This window comes from Mustela nivalis, assembly GCF_964662115.1.
Source record: "Mustela nivalis genome assembly, chromosome: 12".
In the NCBI taxonomy this organism is placed as follows: domain Eukaryota; kingdom Metazoa; phylum Chordata; class Mammalia; order Carnivora; family Mustelidae; genus Mustela; species Mustela nivalis.
The window spans coordinates 94292804-94307560 of record NC_139031.1 but is presented as its reverse complement, the minus strand read 5'-3'; the positions used below and the strand labels follow the sequence as shown (position 1 = coordinate 94307560).

Sequence of the window (14757 nt, the reverse complement as noted above, 5' to 3'; positions counted from 1 at the left end):
CCTGGATCACTCCATTGGCATCTAGATAAGCCCTAACCCCAGACCTCCCAGGGGGACACCCCCTCTGCTTGCATTGCTGTCCATCCATGGCCAAGCCGTGGACTGAGTGTCCTTGCTCTCTCCCCTCAGCACTCCTCATCAGACTTCCAGTTCCGCCGGTTTCCCTGAAATGAATCTTATCAAGGACGTGAGACCTACCCCTGGTCACAGCCTGCAGTCAGGTTTGGGTAACATCTGTGAGAGTGTCTCTATGGCACATGGCATGGGCTCACTTCCCAAACTGCTTGATTCTCCAGCTCCTGTGAGCCCCGCCTTCTCATCGCCTCCCCTCTCTACCCCGTTATTCCCTCTCTCTATACCGCTGTTTGGAGGACCCTCAGCTGTCTCTGCCCCTCGTGCTCTCCAGCAGCACACTTGCCCTAAGGGATGTCACTTCAGTGCTAGGGGCCATCTGGGTGCTCCCAGCACCCACCTGTGAGTGGAGCCTGCCCGCTGCTCTGCATCCAAGCCCTCTCCCCGCACTGCACCCTGGTGGCCACGGTCCCTGTTGGAGTTTCCCAGCCATCTGCACGTGAATACCCCAGACTTCTGTGTTCAGCACCGAAGTGGTTTCTCTATGTGAATGCCTGTGAGGCTCTTCATACTCAGTGTGTCCAAACAGAGCCTCTGATCCCCACTCAAAACCTTCTCTTTCCACAAGCTCCTGCCCCAGCTGCCCCGTGCGATTCCACGAATTCCTTCCCCCCACCCTGTCACCTGCCACCAACCACAGCTAGACGGCCTCTCGTGGCTCCTTTGCTGGAACCCAGGTCTGACGTACCTTCCTGCCCTGCACTGTTGCTCAGCGGGCCTCCCGGTTTCTGTCCTCACCCGGCGCCCTTACCCATGCAGCACTGGAATGACCCTTTTAAAATGGTCCCATGTGACACCTTCGGTGCAGTGACTTTGTATTTCAGGGTAAAGGGTACAGTCCTCCCCGCTAGCTGCAGGGACGCCCTTCCAGTATCCCCACTGGGCTGTCTCGCTCTCATTCCCACAGGGGACACCCTGGGTTTTGCTTCTCGTTTGTTGTCTGTCTCCCCACTTGAGTGTGGGATCATGAGGTCGGGAGCTCAGTCTAAGCAACGTGTCCCCAGCACCCAGATGCCTGGCGAAAAGAAGTTTCTCAGGGACCACCACCGTGGATGGCGAGGACAGAAAGCCACCCTTATCCAGCAGACCTGAAGTGTTGGAGGTTTCTACCCATCGAAGGCAGACCTTAAAATAGGTTTTAGACTGCAGGGTACCTGTTAGGGTACCTGTGCTGCCTACTAAGTTTAATTGCCCCTAGAAAACAAACCTTCTCGCTGTTGTTACTGCTGGAAATCCCACTTTCTGTAGCATCGATCATTTGTATCTGTGTTGCCTGTTACAAAATGTGATTGGATTGTGCCCCACCTCCGTAACAAAGATTTCCATCTCGAGGCTGATGGATCCTCAGCAGGTTTTTGTTGATGTTGTTTTCCTGAAGCTCCTGGGATGAATCCTGCCACCAGGAGAGAGAGCCTTATTCTAAATGAGCCTGAATGAGCTCCCGTGTATTAAAAGGCGTAGTTCTTCTGCTCTTTGCATCCCACATCACTTATTTATTTATTTATTTTTCAGATTTTATTTATTTATTTGACAGAGAGAGACAGAGAGGGAACACAAGCAGGCAGGGGTAGAGGGAGAGGGAGAAGCAGACTTCCCACTGAGCAGGGAGCCTGATGTGGGACTCAGTCCCAGTACCCTGGGATCATGATCTAAGCCAAAGGCAGATGCTTAATGACTGAGCCATCCAGGTGCCCCATTCCACATCCTTTAAATTCATGGCACTTTATTAAGATGTGTTTATGGTGCCAGGAGTTGCTGACTTATGGCCAAGATGGACATAGGAGCCATGGAACCTGCCTGGCCGGGTGGGAGCCATGCCCATGGCACCCCCCCCCCCGCCATGTTCCCAGTATTGGTCTTTGGATCTTTAGCCTTGTTGATCCAAGAGCCGTCCTGTCCCCAGCCTCCCTATGAACTGAGTGCATTTGAGGCTCACCTCCCCCCAGCAGGTGCTCACGAGGAAGCCCCCCTCCGCCATGGTCCTCCCTTTCCTAGGAAACCGATTCGTTCCGTGGGTGCGTGAGCTCGGGCAGACTCCACCCAGAAAGCAGAATTAAAGGTTGGGATTCCGTTAGCTATAACTTATCACCACATGATCTGTGCCCAGCCAGGGAACAAAAACAAAACAAGCCAAGAAGCTCTAACTTCTTTAAATTGCAAATAATTCATGGTCACAATAAAAGCAAAAAGTGAAACTCACACGGTACAAGGTCACATAGGAGAAAAGGTAGGATCGCTTTCTCGGTTCCCGACCTCGTTCTGCACAGATGGGCATTTATGTGTCTTCTCGGCTCAGGACCTACGGGCATCATCACACCCTCCCCCAAAGCCTCTTGTGGCTCTGTTACACGAAGACACCATCATTTATGTAACCAGGGCCCTTGTATTGGTTTGCAACTCACTCTTCGTGTAAACAGAGCTGAAATGAACATTCCCGTCCATAGATCATTGGTCAGTGAATGGCTGTGTACTTGGAAGGGTCAATCAATGACACAGCGTTGGATCAATGATAGATAAATGATTGAGAGCTGGGAGAGAAGCCGGTAGATGGTAGATTCCCAGAAATGTAATTGCCATATCGAAAGATTTATGTGTTCATGACTGTACGTGCGTGCATATAAAATTTGTTTTAATAACCATCATTAAAGGGCGAACTGTCCCTTAGAATAATATGTGAGGGCACCAGGGCCTGGTTCAGGTGCAGAGTCATCTGGGTCAGGCGTCCTGTACCACTGGTCCCCCTTGCCAAGTCACTGTCCCCAGTGATGAAGGCAGACTCTCAGGTAGTCCATCATTTTGGCTGGCTGTTTCTTTAGCTTCCAGGAACTCTCGAAGACATCTGGGGGCAAAGGGACAGACCTGAAGAAAGAGGTCATTTGCTCTTCTACCCGCCCTGTCTGAGACCTTGACAGTCGAGGGTGGAGTAAGGTTTGCACCTGCCACGTTCTGATGCTTACTCTTTTTGGTGTTTGGTGGAACCTTTTGTTTTTCCGGGTTTAGGAGGGCTGTGGCTGCCTGTGGTGTTCTGGCTTACCTGTCATTCTTGGGGATCCATGGTCGAACATGAGCAGAACTAGAAAGCCCCACTTTGTCCGACGGGCATGGAGGTACAGCAGGCTGGAGGTCATCTGTCATCCTCTGCTAGGGATTTTTGCTTGGGATGTCGGATTTTTAGTTCTAAACAATCATCAACCTGGGAAGCTAAGCAGTGCCAGTGAATGTTCTGCTTTCAAAGAGAATTCGTTGCTAACTCTTGGTAATCATCAGTATTTTTGTAATCCTGTAATCCTACCCTCATGGTACGTAAGCACCCTTTCCCCCAAATAAGGCATTCCAGGTGATAGAAACTGTGCACAAAGCAGATGTGCCTTGCAGATGAGCTGGGATTTTGAGGGGGACATTGTATCTACGAATACATTTTCTTGACGGTTGTAATTGACCAAAAATGAAGCCCCTGGTGGCAGCCCCCCTCTGAATCTTCAGGCTCTTGCCTTCTGGGTTGTTGGGGCCTGCCTGGACACTGTGGTCCTTTGTGATTTTTCTGCCATTCAGGACTTACACTCTGCTTCCCGGAACTCCCTGTTCTCTGAGCTTCGGTCAATCTGCACATCTTCCCTCCCACGCAGTCTGCCCAGACCCCAGTCAGCCTTTCCCCCAGGTTCCCCTGCCCTGTCCCTGCCCTCGTGTCCTTGCCCTCCTACTCCACCAAGGTGCCCGCCCAGCTGTCGTGGAGGGGACGCTGCGCCCTTGCTGACAACGGTGCTGCTGCCCCAGAGAGGCTGTTGGCGGCTCCCCAGTCCCAAATTACAGGAACGCCAGCCCTGCTTGCCCTTAGGCTCAGGCAAGACTTTTTCTGAAACCAGAGCACAATAAGTTAGACAAGTTGACATCAGATGCTAATAAAGATCACATGTTGGCCTAAAAGTAGACTGCTCCCACTGGAAGAGGTTGTGGTGGTTTTGGGGAGCTGCTTTGGATGGGCAGCCCTGACCTACAGATACAGCACGGGGACGGGGATTATTGGGGAGGGGTCGTGTCACTGCCCTGAGCTCGGGAACCATGTGGCCACCAGCAGAGAGCATGGGCATGGCCCCCTGATGGTCTGCTCTGTGGGTCTCCCTGGCCAGGTGCACCCACCAGGGGACCATCTCCACAGGCGGACCTAACAACACCACCTTCCCCACAGGGGACATTTTACTCAACCAAACCCAGCAATAATCACTTAAACACCCTGTAGCCGAAATACCCCTCAGGACAGAAACTGAATGGAAAAGGAATAGGGTTACCCTAAATTTTGTTTTGGAATAAGTTAAAACCTATAGAGAAGTTGTAGTAATAATACAAAGAACTCTGGTCGATCGTGTTCCCTGATTGCTAATTAGTAATATTTAACACATTTTAAAGCTTTATTTACTTATTTTAGGGGGAGGTAGGGGCAGAGGGAGAGGGAGGGAGAGAATCTCAAGCAGACTTTCCGCTAAGCATGGAGCCCGGCATGGGGCTCGATCCCATGACATGTGAGATCATGACCTGAGCCAAAACCAAGAGTCAGACGCTTAACGAAATGAGCCCCCCAGGTGCCCCCCAGATTTTTCCAGCTGATCGATGTTGGGCGAGTTACTTCTCTGATCCCACTGCTTGCGAGTCTGATTTGTAGACATCAAGTGCTTCCTTTACCAGAAAGACCTCCATGTCTGTTACCTGAAAACAGGGAGCGCAGCACGGAATCCTTAACATCAGCCACGCGCACGTGTCTGCTCTGCAGACCATATCACCTTTCCCGGATGTCCTACTGATGTTCTCAATGGCCTTCCTCCTTCCTGGTCCATGACCGGTACAGGACCACTGTTGGCACTGGGCTGTGTCTCTGTCATGTCCCCAGAACACACCTCTGTGCCTTGCCTATCCCTGGTCTTCCCTGTGCTCCATACAGTGACTGAAAGACGCCTGGCTGGTAGGGAGGCCCCGGGGGCACAGAGAGGGAGTCTGCGTCCTCCACCGGGTTCAGCTCACATGGCTCCTGACTTGTGAGATCAGCACTGGGGTTGAGGGCTCAGGGCGGAGGGGTCTTCTGTAGGCTTTTCCCCTTTGTCATGAGGAAGTACTTCTTGAAGGAAGGCAATTCGAGACGAGGTTCACTTGCTCTTGTCCCCCAGGCTTCCCCTCACTGGTTTTACTGTGCATTGATATCCACAGCCGATTCTTGGATCATTCTGCATTTACTAGGCCTCAGTCTGCTGTGGGAACGTTTGTTCCTTTCCCTTCCCCTTACTTACGTGTGTTTGTCCGTGAGGACACATTATTCTGTTCCGTGGCTCACAGCCATTACTACCAGTGTTCATTTAGAGACTCACGCTGCCCCACTGGGGCTTGGACGTGTCCCCATCTATGTACTCGCTCGCTTCCGAGGACAAGATGTCCCGTGCTCTGTGGACAGGGATGTTTGGGACCGGCTGGTTCACTGTCTCAGGGCTTGTCCTGGGCCTTGCGGGATGTTTAGTGGCCTATCTGGCCCCTCCCCACTGGATGCCCCCGATACCCGCACATACACAGCTGTTGTGACAACCAGAATGTCTCCGACATTGTCACACATCCCTCGGGTGGCAGAGTCCAGCCTTGCGGGTCCCAGCCCGGAAGCACTGAGGAAAAGGATATCGCTTCCTTTGTTGAATGTTAGTGTCAGAGAGATGCTAATTCAAACCTTCCAGTAGATTAGGCAGAAAAAGCCTTATTTTCTTTATTTCTTCTAGCAACTCAAGGCTGAAAGAGTGTTTAGGCTCTTGTCTATGAAGAATTTGGAACCTCCCCAGAAGTAGACAGAACAGTGAGGTGAACCCCCATGTACCCCTTAGCCTGCTGCAGCCGCACTCCATTGACCTCCCCCCGATCTCTTTTGATGAGAATCTCATGTCAAAACATCACTTATTTGTAATTATTTTACAGTATTTCTTGTTCTATAAAAGATCACTATTTTTTTTAAATCGGAACAGTCATCATTCCTAATTCCTTAATATCATAAAAAAGTTCAGTATTCAAATCTACACCATGTAGAGTTGTATCTACACCATGTGTGCACGGTCCCGGTGCCCCTGAAAGATGGCGCTGCCCCAGGAAGGGCTCGGCTCAAGGATCTGGTTCCCACGGAGGCTTTGATCCAGAAGGGTGCGCCCAGGCCCGGCCACACCACAGGCCCCAGCTCTGTGCTCACACTGCACGGGTGCCTGCCCACCCTGAGCTGGTCACCAGGCCTCCTAGAGGTCACCCTGCGTCCCCACCCACTTCAAGATGGACAGGTAGACCTGGGCGGGGGGGGGGGGGGGGGGGTTCTGTTCTTAGACACCATCACTGCCTTCCTCCCCGAGGGCTCCAGCTTCTTTGAATGCAAACAAATTCCTAATTACTGGGATCCCAAGCACTTAAACTTGAGATGAAGTCTTTGGGGCCGAAGTTCCAGATGAGTTCTTTCTGTGCAAATGCTCTCTCTTTGTGGGGGGGGGGGGTGCTGTGGCTTGGTCCAGTATGGTGAGCCAGGCCTGAGGTGCCCCCCAGAAGAAGATAGGTCAGACGGGATCAATAAATAATTGAGTCTGTGCCCCATACATGAGGGGATTATATGCAGCCCCCCATGTGACAGCTGGTGTAAGCCTGTGTGATAGTCCCCCCACTGTGGCATTGAGGGTGCTGTGGGTTAGAAGTCGGGAGGCTCATGGAGCAGTGGGAAGGGGGAGTCTGAATCCAGGACTGGCAGGTTCTAAAGTCCGTGCTCTCACTGTGGAGCCAGAAATTCTCTACCTGATTGATGCTTCTAGACTGCGTGGGGGGTGGGCCCTGGGGGAAGCTGGGATTCCTGGGGAGAACCTGTTTCTTAAGTGGAAGGCTGAGGACTTACTCATGGTTCCATCCTGTTCTTTAACAAATCCGGTTTTAGGAAATAGCATTGTACCAAACACAGTCAGTCGTCTTTGCTGTTGCGCACGTTTCTGTTACTAGAGATGGATTTTAAGAAACCTTGATGTCCAGGCACCTGGGTGATTAAGCATCTGAGTCTTGGATCCCAGGGTTGCAAGATGGAGCCCCGCGTCGGGCTTTGCACTCAGCACAAAGTCTCCTTGAGACTCTCTCTCACTCTGCCCCTCCCCTGCGCATGCTTGCACTCTCTCTCTCTCTAAAATAAAAATAAATAAATCTTTAAAAAAAAATAAAGCTTGACATCTAGCGGTGTATCCTGGGAAAATAGACACACACACGCACACTGAGACTCTGGTACGAAAATGAGCTATGCAGTTCTGTCGGTGAGCAGGAAAGACTGGAAACCGTCCACATAGACAGCACCGTGGTCCACATGGCCACATGGGCAGACCCCTCGCAGGCGCAGAGACATGAAAGAAGCATCGTGCCTGGGAGATATTTACAATGTAACCGGAGTCTGCACCAGCCTGATTGCAAAACCGTCTGTCCTGTGATCCTAACTATGTCAGTGTGTCTATTTATAAATACCTGTGCAGAAGAATACTAGAAGGGCACACTCAGAGTTTTAACCAAGAGGGGAATTGTCAGTGAATCTCGGTTTCTTCCCCTTTGTCCCTTACTGTTGTCAAATGTTACTATGAAAACTTATTTTTATAATTAAAAAAACTAGTATCTCTGGGTGTGTGTGTACGTGTCAGGAATTTCTACTTTATGTGCCCCCCACACACATGTCCCAGGAGCGGCTGGCGTTGTCCTTACGCACAGGAAAGTGCGCTTCCCCAGGTCGGCTCCACCCTGAACGGAGTCCTCCTCCATTTGAGAGCTAAGGGAACCGCCGCTCACAGCGCCTGGACCCGTGCTTGCTCGTCCTCGCAGTGCTGGACACAGGCGGCACCTGCCACCGCTATGGGGCCCTCTGTCAGGACTTGGGTGCCCCCCCCCGGTGCTTCCACTCACCTGAGCCCCTGATTCCTGGTCCTGGAAACCCAGGGGGAGCCCACTGGACAAAGAGGCCTGGTGTAGGGCGGAGGGAAGGTGTGAAGAGTTGCCAGCAAATCATCGTGGCAGAGTGGAAGGGGCCGCGCTTTCCAGCGGGGGCCTTGCTGGATTTTTTCCTGAGCACGAAGAAAACCAAGTGTGGGAGAAGCGACTACAAGCGTGCTACAAGCGACACTTCCCCAGGACCCTCAGGGAGCTGCAGAGCAGAGCAAGAATGAGGAGGGAGCTGTGGCCCTGCTCCCCCAGGAGCTCCAGGAAGCGGACGTGTCCATGACAACAGCAGTGGGCCCTCATGACTGGTGAGGGCCCAGGTAGGAGCCCTTGGGTGAAGCCGGCAGACCAGTTGGTGGCACCGCCGTACACGCAGGGAAACTGAGGCCCAGCTTCGTTTGGCTCCAAACACTTGGAATCCCTTTGCTGTCTACAGTCCACCGAAGGAGGATTGCATCTTTTCTAAAATAGCTTTTATTTAAGTTTTTGACAAAATGATACCACTTTATCGATACTGCCTTTGTCAAAGTCACAAGCTACACATACCCCTTTGAGGAAAAATTTAAGTACAGAGGAGCAAGTCAAAATCGAGTCTTCCAAACGGTCTGTCTGGTTTGAAAGGGAGCCACGAAGGTAGGCCACCCTTGCTTTCAGTCTTGTCACCCGCCTCTTGGGCTGAGAGCCGTTCAAGGAGGGGAGTCTGCTGGGGGACCCTGAAATGTGGTGGTTGACTTTCAAGAACTATTCAATGCATTATATATATTTTTAAATTTTATTTATTCATTTATTTGAGAGAAAGAGAACAGACTCACTGCTGAGCAGGGAACCCGATGTGGGGTTTCATCCTGCAATCCTGGGATCAGGACCTGAGCCGAAGGCAGACGCTTCACCAACCGAGCCCCCTAGGAGCCCCTCCCTCAGTGAGGTGGTGTTTTTTTGTTTTGTTTTTATTTTTTTTTTTGTTCCTGTTTTTTGGATTTTAACTCCTTTAGAAAGGATTTGCAAGGACTGAAAATATGTTTTCATTGAAACTTGGATGTCAGCAGTTTATAACGCAGATTTCTTTTAAAGTGAGTTTGCCTCAGCAGACTTGAACAAGACCGTCACGTACATTCCTATTTCCTTGAACCCAGCCATGTAATAACATGGGGGCAGTTTCAGTTATCCTCTCAAAGTAGAACCATTAATTTAGAACAGAACTGGAAAAAGATGTTAGATTTCCATTATTTTTCACTAAAATTTATCTAGTCTAATCCTGGTTCTGCCCCAGTCTGAACTGAATTTAATTTCCCCCAGACTTATTACAAATGCCTGATCAAGGGGCTTTGAGCACACCGGAATCAGAAACCTTCTTGGGTCGCTCCTAGGAAGCCACAGATCCCTTGTGGCTCAGAGGATCGTCTGGTGCTGGGAAGCGTCATGCCTGCAAAGCAGCAAACCAGAGCAGACGCCCTGGGGTCAGGTCCAGGCTCCAGCAGTTTCCATCTGCTGAATGCTGGGCCAGCCCTTCCGCAATATTGAGACTCACGTCTCTCATCTTGTTGGGGGACAGTGACAAGGCCTTGAAGGGCATTCACGTTGGGCCCTGGCATGGCTGCTGCAGTTTTCAGAGGTGGAGCTCCCCACCTGCCCAGGCAGAGGTGTGGCCCCGGCACCGTCCACCTGCCTGGACACGGCTGACTTTCCCACTTTCCTCCTCGTGGCCCCAGCCAGGATGGGTACCATCAGCACATCCCACTTCCTGTCCCTGCCAGTTGGTGGATTACAGCCTGACTTCTCCATAAGTGTTGACACCCCTCCGCCCCGCCAGTGTTCATAAGAAAGTTTCTGAAAACCTCAGTTTACATCCTTAACCTTGGAAAATGTGCTGAAAGCTGGACCTGGGAGATCTCCCAGCTCAGAACGGTTGATTGAAGGTAAGGAAGGAAGACCAAGCTGGCCAGGGAGCTCCTGGCTCAAGCCCTCCGCTCCCTACTCTCTTGGCTTCTAGGCCAGTGTTTGGGCCCCTCCCCCAGCCCTGCTCAATCCATGCATCCTGGGGTGGGGGGCTGACCTTCAGGGTCATGTTGCACTGCGGACAGCACTGGGTGCAAAGAACTGGAAGTACCCCACTTTCTATCTTTGCATGGTGGTCTGGGCCAGAGTAAAGGGCTTCTCAACCCAGTAGGAGGTTCTGAGCCTGTGAGTCAGCCAGCAACATGTGCCTGGTGCATGACATGGGAGCAAGCTGGACAGCAGAGAGGTAACCCCCACGGTTGACCTGCTGGGGACCCAGGACCAGAAGCCATGCTCCCCAGAGTGCAGATCGGGGCCACTGGGATGACGTCACTTCTATCCTGATGGTTCTCAAACTCCTCCCATTTGGTCTGCTGCTTTCTCTGTGCAGGGAGTGCATAAAAAGTGACAGCAGGGCTCCAGGAGTGCCACAAGGTTTTATTACCACTCCAGGTGTTTTATCATAGGCCACAGGGCCCTGCTGGCAGGGGCTGAGCGGCCTGACGGAGCATCCCTGCCCCCCTCACCTCTGCAGAGAAGCATCTTACCCTATTGATGGGATTACGTTCCCTGCAATAGTACCATTTTATGTTTGAAAGCAATGATTTACTTAGATTTTTTTTTTTTTTTTTTTTGCAACAGAAAAGAGGAAAGTGAGGAATCAGGGGTTTGTTTTTCCCACTGAATTGTCCTGTCAGGAGGCTTCTGTTCCCAAATTTGCAGGCCTGATTCAGGGTCCGGGTGGGGGCCCTTCCCTGCCGTCTGCAGCCCACAGACATGGGGTGCTTCATTCCTTGAAAACACGCCTCAAGGGGGAAGGCACAGGGGGCCAAGACCTTTCCAAAGGGGGCTCTTCTTAGCCTGAGTTGGGCCTGCCCTGTGAGGTCAGCGCTACTCACAGACTCCCCATTTCACAGATGAGGAGACTGAAGCACAGGCCCACGGTGCCAGGTTCCTGCAGCTGGTTCTCATTGAAGCTGGACTGCGGCCCAGTCTGATTCTAGAGCCTCCCCACCCCCGCTTTGCCGAGGGAGGCCTCAGTGGTCCTTAAACATCCTCAGGGCAAACACTCTGCTTTGAACCTGTGGTCGACTCCCCGAGCAGTGCTCACAGCCCAGAGGGGGAAGTGAGTCTCCGCTAGTATGGAGCCTGCTTGAGGCAGTAGAGGCTGGCACTGCGGGGCTGCGCTGCTAGTTCACCCCCATCCGGGTGTGACTCACACCCATACGTACCCTTGACAGTCCCAAGCCTGCCCGGGAGACCACAGGCCCACGGGAGGAATCTCCCCTGGCTGAGCTGTGAGCTGCGCAGGGCAGAGACCCAGGCAGGTGCCCTGGGCTGAGATCTCACGTCCTTATTTGTTTGCAGAATGAGCCCCAGCACTGCCCAGGTGGTGACTGACCAGGCACCTCATGGTGCTGGATGTCCCTTCAGCGGCTGGCTTTGGGAGGCACGGTAGAAGGTGGCCACCCGTTACCAAGCATTTCTCTTGGTGTCTCAGTAATCGCTGACGTCCTCTCCTGTGTAGCACTGGACACGTCCCACTTCCACCCCCAACTGCTGCTGCGTATAGTGGCTTCTTGCCTTTCTGTCGTGGGGGGTTTGTCCCATCACTGGCCAGCAGCTCTGCTGTGTGTGGGAGGGGGCTAGGGCAGAGCAGCCAGTGTGCGCTGCGAAGTCCTGCCCCTGGGGCACCGTCTGTGTCTGCCCCTGCCCCGGGCCCGGCAGCCCGGCCTGCTCTGGGAATTCAGAAGCCATGGGCTTGGCCTGGTGACAAAGTACATCTTAGCTTTTAATACTGAAGACTATATATAGACCTCCGGGGGGAGGGGGTGATGGCTGCGAGCGGCAGGGAGGGGAAGGGCCGGTTTAAAGAAAAATGCATTCGGGCCGGTCAGGAGGTTCAGTACGGGGGCCAGACCTGATTTGGGGCAGGGAATTGATAAACAGACTTCAGCGTGATCAAACTGTTCTGGAGAAGCTGACAGTGGTCGTCGTCCCAGAGAGGCTCCCCGACACTGAGCGTAGAGAATGCCAGGAGCTCGCCGGGCTTGGCAGAGGACAGGGCAGACAGCATTCTAAGGAATTATCTGGACCCATTTGTAGTTTCTAAATCCGTTTCTCGTTCGTGTTACTGCGTGCATTCGTTTAAATTTCAACCTTCAGGCAAAAGACCTTTCTTCGTTGTTTAAAGGTCACTTTTACAGACTGCCGCGCATCAGCTGTATTTGAATATTTGATTTGTTTCGTGGAAGTGTAACTTCCGTCCAGTGAAATGTGCACTACCGGAAAGAGATGAGTAGGTTTCTATAAAAACCCATGCGAGCTGCAAGCTCGTCCGTCGGTCCTGATTGGCTCCCAGGGGATTGTCACGGTGTGGCCCGGCAGACGTGGTGACCTGCCCCCGGCGCGCTGTGCCTCCAGGCTGACCCTGCCTCCCCTCCAGCGAGGACAGTCCTTGTAGGACTGGACGATCCCCATTCCTGCTCCTGCGTTCACTACTTTGCAACAGGGACTTGACCCCACGGCTTGCCCTCTCCTGCCAGCCAAAGTTTACACCTGGGAAAAGGGACAGAGAGGGAGCAAGAGAGCTGAGGCCACTTGGTCAGGACCAGGTGACATTTAGAGGCCACGGAGCTCCCACTCCGCCGAGGACACAGACTCCTGAGGGACTTGGCAGACAGGCCTGGATTCAGAGAATACTCGGACTCTGGGCGCCCTGCATTTCCATTTCGCTGTCGCGGGAGCACAGGATCGGGGCTCTTTCTGGCCTGTCGGCCTGAGGGTCCATCCCCCACCTCAGCCATACTGGAGGAGTGGGGACCCCGTGGGGGCCGCTTGCATCAGGCCCAGGGAAGGCGCTGATTGGTCTTGACTCACCAGCGTGGCTTGACTCACTACCTAGTAGACCTAGGGGAGGCAGAAGCAGCCCCCCACCTCCGGCAGCTTCCCCGCCTGCCCAGAGACTGCCCACCCTGCCCGCCCGGCTCCCCGCACCTCTGCACAATCCACTGCTGGTGGGGCCCCGCCCACGGGGGACAGTGGAAAAGCCCGCAACAAACTCCCTTTCTGGACACAGTCTCCATTGAAAATGCCATCTTGTTCCTCTGACTGCTTTTTCCATGCTGTTGAGGTAAGATGGTTTGGTTTGGTTTGGTTTGGTTTGGTTTGGTTGAAAGCACCCTGTGTCCCCCCAGAGGCTGCACCCTGTTCCTGTCACTTGGTTGCTGGGGCAGAGGACATTGCTGGTCCCGGGGATTTCTGCTTGACCGTCCCTTTCCCTGGGAGCGCGGGGAGCTGAAGCTGTGTCATGTTGTAGGGGGAATGGAGCCAAAGAATTTTGTGACTGTGCTCTTACTCTGCCCCGTCTTCTCAGTATTTTAAAGTTCAGCAGATTCTTACTTCTTCGTGTGACTCTCCCTGGGCCTTGGGGAGCCAAACTGCATGCAGGCTGATTGGGCGCCAGCTGTATGCAGGCAGACCTGGGAATGGGCAGCAGGTGGACTCGTCAGAAGTTAGGATTTGGGCTGCTCCGCTTGTCTGTGCAGTTGGTTCCGCTGTGAACCGTTTGGCCCGGAGACCCCCGGCAGTATCAGACACGCGTCCTGGCGCTTCCCGAGACAGGTGGCTGGGAAGCAGCTCGTACGCTCCGGCCTGGCCGTGTGCCTGTCTGCCCCGAGGTGTCCTGGCATTTCAAGAACTTCCTGCTGTAACCCTGCGTGCCCCACTGCAGCTGGGCGGCAGGGGGCACGGGTGGCAGGTGGCCTTGCTGTTTGCAAGGACGTTGGACTGGGTCGGAACGCCACGGTGCTTACCTTTCCTGTTCGATCTCGATTCGGGGTTTACTCCTCAAAAACCCCAGGTACTCATCTGTCCGCGGGCCCTTTGTGTGTTGCAGGATGTGAGGATCTTCAGTGAAGACGGGACGAGCAGAGTGGTAGAGATCCCAGCAGACATGACGGCCAGGGACCTGTGCCAGCTGCTGGTTTACAGAAGTCACTGTGTGGACGACAACAGCTGGACGCTCGTGGAGCACCACCCGCACCTGGGACTAGGTAGGGAGCCTGCTGGGGGACCTGGCACGTGGCCAAGCAGGCAGCTGTGTCCCCACGGTGTCCCTGCCCGGACAGCGAGACGTCTGTTTGCTGTCCCCATTTCACTGCACACCAGTTTCTCCTGACACTTCTCCTGCGTCCCTCCCCCACCTACTGCTCCCAGAATCTTGCTTCTGGGAGGGTGGCAGCGGCCGTTCCCGAGGTCACGCACACAGCAGGAAGGTTCCTTCTGTGACTTGGCTGGAGGACTGGCTGTGGTAGGTGCTCAGAACTTGCTGCACAGGTCTGGGCTGGGGGGAGCACCGTCCCCGCGTCCCCGTACCCACGGCAGCTCGTCCCTCTCCTGGGAGTGGGAGTGGAGTGCCGTGGAGACGGCCTGCAGAAGTTGCAGGGTTCACAGTGTTCGCACAGGTTGCGCACATGTGTGTGTCTCATGTTTAGAGAGCAAGAGATTATTTTGAAATAGGTGCTGTTTGTAGAGCTTACTGAGGTTTGGTGGGGTTTCTTGCTCAGGTGGTCTTTTTCAGGTTAGGAAGCTTTTCAGACTTCTGTTTAAATTCTTACCAGATAATGGCTGGTGCTTAGGAAATCATAGGCATACACCTAAAACCAGAAT

The 14757-nt window shown here is 53.3% G+C and overlaps 1 protein-coding gene across 11 annotated transcripts in view; it reads left to right on the top strand.

The window, feature by feature from the left end:
- The window catches only part of GRB10 (growth factor receptor bound protein 10), a 172045-nt gene that overhangs the window by 124010 nt on the left and 33278 nt on the right, over window positions 1–14757 (top strand). For all 11 annotated transcript variants that reach the window (XM_082692791.1, XM_082692787.1, XM_082692785.1 and 8 more), the window contains one exon: window positions 13985–14141. In XM_082692791.1, the coding sequence (XP_082548917.1) occupies window positions 13985–14141 (157 nt within the window). The remainder of the gene's footprint in view (window positions 1–13984; window positions 14142–14757) is intronic.